Raw genomic sequence first — 9,491 nt, 5'->3', positions numbered from 1 at the left:
GTACAAGTTGGACAATTCGCTGGTACAAGTTGGACAGGGATTTTTTTCTTGATAAATACAGTACAAAATTTGTTTTTAAGCAGAAGGAACCAAATTATAAAACTAAAGCATTAATAAAAATATTCAAATAATGAAGTACTAAATTTATCAAGAAAAAAAGCCCTGTCCAACTTGTACCACTTTACCCTATAGGGTAAGTGTGCCAAATTTCGGCATAGTTGCATGCAAGCGTCAAAGTCTCAAGTTTGAAATGTAATATTTTAAATACAAATTGTTTTTTTATTCTTTCTTTTGTAAGAGTGTTGCTTGGAACCTTGTAAAGAGTTTACCGTCTTTATTTACTCTAAAATCATTCTTAATACATTTTAAAATGAATAAAAATATAGGCATAACTTTGGTGCCCTATTTCGACCACCTTCATTCTCATAGTTCCTTGCCCTTCGGGAATTCTTCCAATATATTTTTCACGTTTTCTCGTTTGTCGAAGCTACATTTTTTTGTTATTCTTTTGCATTGTATAATCTCTAGAGTACGTAAAATCTCAAAGTTCGTGAAAATTCGAGGAACAAAAAAGGTGGCCGCAATTGCAAGCTGGCCGGAATTTGGCACACTTACTCTATTTGAAAATGATTATGTTGGAAGCATTCTCCACATTCTCAGCAAGAAAAAGCTACTATTAGGGAGTTGAGAGAGACCTTTAAATTGGAGCACCTTTGAAATTAGACTTTTTTTTTTAGAACAAATGAGAAAATTTTACAATTTTTTTCTGTATATTTTTCAACATTTACGAGCAAATGTTTGTGAAAAAAAAATAAAAATGTTACTCAAGTGGTGTCTGGGGTGCTCATGAAATATTCGAAATTTTAAAGCCTAATGTCTTTGGGACATCTCCCTATAAAAAAAAATGCACCCAATTTCTGTCGATGTCATTATGTCAAAAAAAAAAGGCATTCTTTCTCTGTTTCCGGTGACTTTTTACCCATACCGTTAGCTTGAAGAGACGTGACTTTTTTCATTGCGCGAATTAATATCCCAAAAAATTAATTTAATCTGTGGCAAAAATTATATTAAACTCTGTTTTAGAATAAAGGTTGAATTGTGAAGATAGGGAGTGAACTTTTTAGAATAAAATTGTGAATTGAAGTGAAGAAAATAGTGGTTTCTTTCATCGCCGAAGATTTCCGCATGCACCATCATATATTTGGATCATCTCTGGGAATTCCACCGGATTTTCAACGCATCCCAAGGAGTTCGTGAGTAAAACCAAGGAAGGAAATTTGGGAAAAGGCAACAGCCAAAAGTTTGCGTGAAAATTCCCACCACTTGGCCTTCTAACAACGTGCATAGAAACTCACGTGACTAGGGTGATATTCCCCAGGGGCTCCACAGAACACCCAAGAGCTTTGCAACAGGGAAAAATTTTGTTCCTTCTCCCCAGATAGGCTCAAGGAGGGCTCAATTTAATATCTTTTCGTTATTTTTCATAGGTAACAGATCACATTTCCCCATACGGTGTTTGATGAACTAACCGTTTCTTCTCAACGTATTTTTTTCCAAAAGGTAGAAGATACCATTTGTCATCCATTCAATTATCAGGGAATTAATTTCATTTCTTTCCGGAATTTATTCCAAAGGTTAGTTAGCACACCTCGTGCTCATTTTGTTCCTTCTCCCCAGATAGGCTCAAGGAGGGCTCAATTTAATATCTTTTCGTTATTTTTCATAGGTAACAGATCACATTTCCCCATACGGTGTTTGATGAACTAACCGTTTCTTCTCAACGTATTTTTTTCCAAAAGGTAGAAGATACCATTTGTCATCCATTCAATTATCAGGGAATTAATTTCATTTCTTTCCGGAATTTATTCCAAAGGTTAGTTAGCACACCTCGTGCTCATTTTGGCCCTTCGAGGCCTCTTCGTAGAACACAGCAACATACAGTCCATTTGTGAGGCTTTTACGACTTCAAGCGTCGATCTCAAACTTCAACCATGCATGCAAAGATTAGAGGAGGTATCATCTCTGCGGTCACTCGTGCAGAGAACTACATTGACGGGTATTCTGAGGAAGAGAGGAGTTTGCCAAGCTATGTGACCAACTTGAGGACTCAGCTTAGCCTAGTGACGTCCATGAGAGAGAAATACATCGGTGTACAGGACACCATCATCGAGCAGCAGGTCAGCGACGCGAAGAAGCAAGCAGAGATAGTCAGCAAGGAGCAATTTTTGCAACGCTGTGATGATCTGATCGAACGCATCGAAGCCTTCATTCATGATGCTCCTAACTCCTCATCTAGCGATAGTGAGGACACCAAGGCAGGATCTTCAACTCAAGGTGACTTCACCCGCTACTTTCTCACCTTCATGAGACGATCAGAGGAACGGCACCAGCAGCAAATGGAGATGCTTATGGGGACCTTCAACAACTCGGCAAGTCAAATCCAATCTATTACCCATAATCGCCCTACTCATAAAAAGCTGCCACAAATACAATTGCCTACCTTTGACGGCAAACTCTCCTCTTGGTTTTCTTTTAAAGACCGATTTACTGCCAATGTAATTAATTACCCGAACATTTCTGAAGTCGAAAAGCTTGAATATTTATCATCAGCAGTATCAGGGACCGCGGCCTCTTGCATTAAAAATCTCAATGTAACAGAAAATAACTTTTCAGTAGCTTGGCAGATCCTAATCGATAAGTTCGAAAAAAGGAATGATATAGTGACAGATCATGTAAAAACGTTTTACGCTATGCCACGTGTCAATAATAATCTCCAAGTTATACAAGAAATAACCAATATTGTTACTGAGTGCACAATGGCTCTTGATAGCATCAAGATCACTCAACGCGATCCCTGGTTAATTGAGTTTATACTAGATCGTCTCGATTCTGAATCACGCGTCTTGTGGGGTCGAGAGTGCAAAAATCCTGAAGTGATTCCCTCCCTTCCGGATTTTCTTAATTTTTTAAACTCACGCTGCAGAGATGTTAAGAACTCTTCACAAGCCTCTGGTTCACAAGCCTCCAAGCCTCAAAGCCACAATAATCAAACGCAATCTCGCGCAAACTTAAACAAGTCTTTTCAAAATAAAAGACAAGCTACAGCACTTACAAATGCGGTTCAAACACCTGCTCTCTGCCGATGCTGTTCAGAGTCCGCTCATGCTTTATATAAGTGTCCTAAATTCTTGCTTCAGACACCTGATGAGCGCTTTGAAACAGTCAAAGCATTAAGCCTTTGTCGTAACTGCTTCGCTCGACATTTGACTAATACATGCACCTACCACAAATGTAACAAATGTCAGGGACGTCATAATGTGCTTCTTCATGAGAAGTACGCATCAGGACGTCCTCCAAATCCAGCTTCAGATACATCGAATGGGAAACCTCCTACTTCTCACGGTAACCCTACTCCTCCACCAGCTCCCACCAATTCAGGGTCGATTGTCAATACTTGCTCTTCCGTAACTGACCACAATGATATGCCTCCCCGTGTCTTTCTTGCGACCGCTGTGGTTAATGTTCTCACGGACTCCGGACAGATGATTCCCTGCAGAATATTGCTTGATGGTGGAGCTACGGTGAATGTCGTTAGTTCCAATATGGCTGCACGCTTAGGTCTACCAACGTTCCCTTCTCGATTATCAATTTGTGGCGTGAATGCTTCTCGATCACGCTCCAATGCATTCACATACGTGACAATTCTGTCCAGAACATCTTCAATTCGATTTAATTCGAAATGCTTCATCTTGCCTCAAGTCACCGGAAGCATACCTAGTTGGCCGGTCGACGATTCTAATATTCACATTCCTCAAGATGTCGCTCTTGCGGACCCCCAATGGGCTGTATCTAGACCTGTTGACATGCTTCTTTGTGGAAACCATTACTGGGCTAGTTGGTTGAATGATAGCATCGAGTTAGGCCCAGGGTTGCCACACTTGAAAGACACAGTATTTGGCTACGTTGTTGTTGGGGAACAAGAGCCCATTCCACCTCCTGATGGCCTTGCATTTTCTGCTACTTCTTTGGATGAGTCCTTGCATAAGTTTTGGGAAGCGGAAGACCTATCTGAGAATGTGAACTATACAGAAGACGAAATTGCTGCCGAACGTCATTTTGCCTCCACATATAAGCGCGATGTTGATGGAAGGTTTATTGTTCAACTTCCCTTTCGAGAAGACCCACGCATACTGGGAGAGTCCAGGCCTCTCGCTATTCGCCAATTTCTTGCTTTGGAGCGCAAATTTGAGAAAAACCCTAAATTAAGGGAAGCATATTCCGAGATCATTCGTGATCAATTGTATAAACAATGGATTGAACCTGTCCATGGTGACCCAAAGGGTCCTGTTTTCTATATGCCTCACCATGGTGTTGTAAAAGAGTCTTCTGTCTCGACCAAACTAAGGATTGTGTACAATGCCAGTGCAAAATCTTCCTCGGGGTTCAGTCTAAATGATATCTTGCGCATTGGACCAGTCGTACAGCTTGATCTGGCCACTATTTTACTGAATTTCCGAAAGCATGCGTACGCAATGACCGCTGACATAAATAAAATGTATTTACAAATCTTACTTCATCCCTCACATTCAGACTTTCAGAGGTTTGTTTGGCGAGAAAATAAATCAACACCTATTCAAGATTTTCGCATTAAACGAGTTTGTTTTGGGGTGGCTTCGTCACCATTCTTGGCAACAAGAACACTTGTTCAAGTAGCCAATGAAACAAAGGATTCATATCCACTCGCTTCAGAAGCACTCAAAACTACATTTTACGTTGACGATTGTCTCATCTCCGTAAAGTCTCTTGAAGAAGGGCGCATCATTCAATCTCAGCTTATCAAGGTGTTGGATAGTGCAGGATTTCCCCTCACAAAGTGGGTTACCAATCATCATGATTTGCAACCAGCTTCAGCCAATGAATCCAATATCATTCAGATTAGTGATGAGACGACAAGTGCATTGGGCATTACTTGGAATGCTAAGTCAGATCATTTTTTCTTTCGTCCACCTATTTCTGTTGATGAGGCATGCAATTCAAAACGAAAGGTGATGTCAGCCATTGCAAAATTATTTGACCCTTTGGGATTGGTGGGTCCCGTCATTATTGAGGCAAAGCTCATTCTTCAAGATGCCCATAAAACAAAATGTGAATGGGACAGTGTTTTACCTGACGATTTAATTCGGAGATGGACAAATTATGTTATCAATCTCCAGCACTTGGGTGAGATTCTGATCCCACGTTGGGTCTCTGATTCGCTTTCCCCATCTTCGACGGAACTTCATGTTTTTTCCGACGCTAGTCAGCGAGCGTACGGAGTCTGCATTTATCTCGTCACGAGAACAGTTGAGGGAGATGTCTGTTCACATCTTTTGACATCGAAATCTAGGATTGCACCGCTCAAAGAATCCACTATTCCAAAATTGGAACTCCGGGGAGCGCATTTGGCAGCCGAATTGGCGTCCAAAGTCAAAGAGCATTACAAACCCGATGCGATTTATTATTGGTGCGATTCTACCATTGTCTTGTACTGGCTTCAAGGATCTCCTGACCATTACAAAATCTTCGTCAGCAATCGAGTTCGGAGGATCCAAATGCTTTCCGATCGTACTCAATGGAGATATGTCCCTACGCATTGCAATCCAGCAGACATCATCTCTAGAGGTGTAACACCGCAGCAGCTTCAAGATTTGGATCTATGGTGGCATGGACCATCTTGGTTGACAAAGTCTAGGTCTGCTTGGCCACCAGAGTTTCCACCACCAGGACCATCTTCCGAACCATCTTCCACCATTATGCTCGAGACAATTGATGAAGAGGCCGAAATGGAACAGTCAATTCTCTCCAAACTTCTCTCTCGCTACTCTTCGTTGACAAAAATTCAGAGAATTATTGCCTACGGTCGTCGATTCTATCTTCCACGTGCTTTGAAGGAGGGTCTTACCATTACACCAATTGAGATGGAAGAGGCATTGAACAAACTAATCTACATGGATCAGCAGGAGAATTTTCCTGGTCTTGCAGATAACTTGCGAAAGCGAGGAACCATCACGCTTCCAAAATGGAAACATTTGCTAGCTCTTGCCCCATTCGTAGATTCAGACGGTCTCATAAGAGTAGGTGGTCGCCTAGAAGAAGCTCCTATCTCTTACCAGTCGAAACATCCTATTTTACTACCAAAATCTGTGCTTACTAAACGAATAATTGCTCACGAGCATCATCACAACCTCCATGCGTCTCCAACAGTACTACTCGCTACATTGAGGCAAAGGTACTGGCCACTTTCTGCTCGAAACATTATACGAAGCGTTGTCCACAACTGTTTGCGATGCACTCGTACCAAACCTCGTCCACTTCAGCAGCTCATGGGCAACTTGCCATCCCAGCGTGTCACTCTGTATCGCCCATTCCAATCCACAGGCGTGGATTACGCAGGACCCATTCTCTACCGCCCCTCAGTTCAAAGAGGATCTACTGCAAGGAAATTGGGGCAAATGAAAGGCTATATAGCAGTTTTCGTTTGCATGGCTACGAAAGCTGCACATCTGGAATTTGTATCAAGCTTGACTACAGAAGCATTTCTAGCAGCTTTTCGACGCTTTGCGGCGAGGAGAAATACACCGAGTCACATGTATTCAGACTGCGGCACCACGTTCGAGGGAGCATCGCGGGAATTATCCAAACTCCTTAGACAGGAACAGATGCAGAAGGAGATTAAGGAAGGAACTGTGGATTGTGGCACAACTTGGCATTTCATACCAGCTAGAGCTCCTCACCACGGTGGCTTGTGGGAAGCTTGTGTAAAAGCAGTAAAATATTATCTTTCGCGAGTCACTCAAAATGCAAACCTCACATTTGAGGAGCTTTCGACAATCCTATGTCAAATAGAGTCAATTTTAAATAGTAGGCCCATCTCTCTAATGTCCGATGACCCCAATGAAAGGGAATTTTTGACACCTGGTCATTTCTTGACAGGTGTCCCAGGGAATTTTCCTCCCGATCCTGACCTTACGGAAATCCCAGAAAATCGTTTAAACCTTTGGCAACGTTGCCAGCAAAGAGTTCAACATTTCTCTAAGAAGTTCCACCTTGTTTATTTAAACACGCTTCAGCAGAGATCTAAGTGGAGGGTGGATCAACCAAATTTAAAGCTAGGAGAAGTAGTTCTTGTTTTAGATGAAGCTCAACTAGGCACTAAATGGGTTTTAGGTCAGGTCTCAGAAATTCACCCGGGGAGAGATGGGCGCGTCAGAGTAATTTCAGTTAAAACGTCTAAGGGCCTTTATACTCGTCCCATAACAAAAATAGCAAGACTATTTATTGATGATAAGGTCCTTGCTTCCAATCAATCGTAAAATGGATTGGAACCAACCGGGGAGCATGTCTGGGGTGCTCATGAAATATTCGAAATTTTAAAGCCTAATGTCTTTGGGACATCTCCCTATAAAAAAAAATGCACCCAATTTCTGTCGATGTCATTATGTCAAAAAAAAAAGGCATTCTTTCTCTGTTTCCGGTGACTTTTTACCCATACCGTTAGCTTGAAGAGACGTGACTTTTTTCATTGCGCGAATTAATATCCCAAAAAATTAATTTAATCTGTGGCAAAAATTATATTAAACTCTGTTTTAGAATAAAGGTTGAATTGTGAAGATAGGGAGTGAACTTTTTAGAATAAAATTGTGAATTGAAGTGAAGAAAATAGTGGTTTCTTTCATCGCCGAAGATTTCCGCATGCACCATCATATATTTGGATCATCTCTGGGAATTCCACCGGATTTTCAACGCATCCCAAGGAGTTCGTGAGTAAAACCAAGGAAGGAAATTTGGGAAAAGGCAACAGCCAAAAGTTTGCGTGAAAATTCCCACCACTTGGCCTTCTAACAACGTGCATAGAAACTCACGTGACTAGGGTGATATTCCCCAGGGGCTCCACAGAACACCCAAGAGCTTTGCAACAGGGAAAAATTTTGTTCCTTCTCCCCAGATAGGCTCAAGGAGGGCTCAATTTAATATCTTTTCGTTATTTTTCATAGGTAACAGATCACATTTCCCCATACGGTGTTTGATGAACTAACCGTTTCTTCTCAACGTATTTTTTTCCAAAAGGTAGAAGATACCATTTGTCATCCATTCAATTATCAGGGAATTAATTTCATTTCTTTCCGGAATTTATTCCAAAGGTTAGTTAGCACACCTCGTGCTCAAGTGGTCTGGTCATGTTACGAACAATATTTCTGAAAAAATACAAATTTTTACAAACTTTTTAATAAGTGTCAAGAATTTTGTAAGTTTCCAGTAGGAATTCATAAAATTTTACGATCAATTTTACGATATATTTTCTCTGTGTAGAACTAAAAATTTTTACGGGATTATAGTAAGGTGAGGTAACCGGATTGTTTTCCGAAGAGTGCTACTTAAACGCTTGTTTTTGGACTGAGGCAATTCTTTTTTACTTCCTCTAAATCCATAGAATTATTCATTTTTTTCATTCAGAAACATAATACAAAAAAAATGATCAAAAATATTAAAGAAGATTCATAAAATAATGATAATACTGAAATAAATCAGCATGCACTAACTGGGTCGTCTTTACGCTAATTCACTTTTAATTAAACCTTTTGATTTAAAAAATCTTTTTTCAAAAGGAAAAAAAAACAATAGATGTTTTTAATCAACCAGCTGTTATTAGCGAAAATATCATTGCTAAAAATTTTTTAGTGAGAACCCAGCTGGTACAAAATTGAAATGAGTCGATTACAGTTAAGTGTGCTAATCCGGACACTCACTTATTTAATGGATAAAAATATAATTTTTGCTTTTTCTCAAACTTGAATAATTATATTATGTTACTGTAGTGACTATATTACGGAAATAAAAATAAAAATAATATTTTAAGTGGATTAGTCATAAACGATCCAGATAGCGAAGCGCCCAGATTAGCACACTTGACTATAAGTATTGTTGCGCTACAATCCAAAAAAACTCTCCATAATTTAATTTCCTTATCCCATTTGGGAGTAGGGTAAGTGTGCCAAATTCCGGCCAGCTTAGAATTCCGGCCACCTTTTGTGTTTCTCAAATTTCCATGAATTTTTAGTTTTTACAGGGAAGTTCCGAATAACAAGGATCTATGAGAATTAAGGGTGGCCGAAATAGGCCACTAAAGCTATGTTCACATTTTTATTTATTTTAGAATGTATTGAGAAACATAACCCTATCTGTGTCAGCCTATTGGACGGTGAACATCTCCGTGAAAAATTGTGAAAAAGTCCAAGTGAAGTGCAACAGTAAATTTTCCCACCTGTAGGGGAGACCGGGGTATTTTTAGCCAGCATATGAGGCTTTTTTTCGCGCATGATTTGTGAAAAAAATGATAAGGTTTGTCTAATATTTTTTATGTTTCATAAGTAGCATTAGGATATTGGCTATATGAAACAGTGTAGTTCAAAGCTATAAAATCCTTGAATTTTTCTACAGAGGATAATGAAAAA

General features: G+C 40.0%; 1 protein-coding gene and 1 long non-coding RNA gene across 2 annotated transcripts; both read left to right on the top strand.

Moving 5' to 3' along the window:
- Nucleotides 1-852: 852 nt before the first annotated feature.
- Nucleotides 853-1,847, top strand: LOC129807111 (uncharacterized). The gene is made up of 3 exons (XR_008752240.1): nt 853-1,487; nt 1,561-1,634; nt 1,727-1,847. It is a non-coding gene; the product is annotated as an uncharacterized LOC129807111 (long non-coding RNA).
- A 144-nt stretch (nt 1,848-1,991) lies between these two features.
- Nucleotides 1,992-8,152, top strand: LOC129806738 (uncharacterized). The gene is made up of 3 exons (XM_055855511.1): nt 1,992-2,429; nt 3,198-8,033; nt 8,107-8,152. The coding sequence occupies exons 1-2, from the start codon at nt 1,992-1,994 to the stop codon at nt 7,350-7,352; spliced, it is 4,593 nt and encodes a 1,530-aa protein (XP_055711486.1). The 3' UTR covers nt 7,353-8,033; nt 8,107-8,152.
- The last annotated feature ends 1,339 nt before the right edge of the window (nt 8,153-9,491 follow it).

The sequence above is a fragment of the Phlebotomus papatasi genome, chromosome 3 (assembly GCF_024763615.1).
Source record: "Phlebotomus papatasi isolate M1 chromosome 3, Ppap_2.1, whole genome shotgun sequence".
NCBI classification, from domain to species: domain Eukaryota; kingdom Metazoa; phylum Arthropoda; class Insecta; order Diptera; family Psychodidae; genus Phlebotomus; species Phlebotomus papatasi.
Note: the sequence above shows the minus strand (reverse complement) of the source record. Positions and strands in the feature narration are given on the sequence as shown.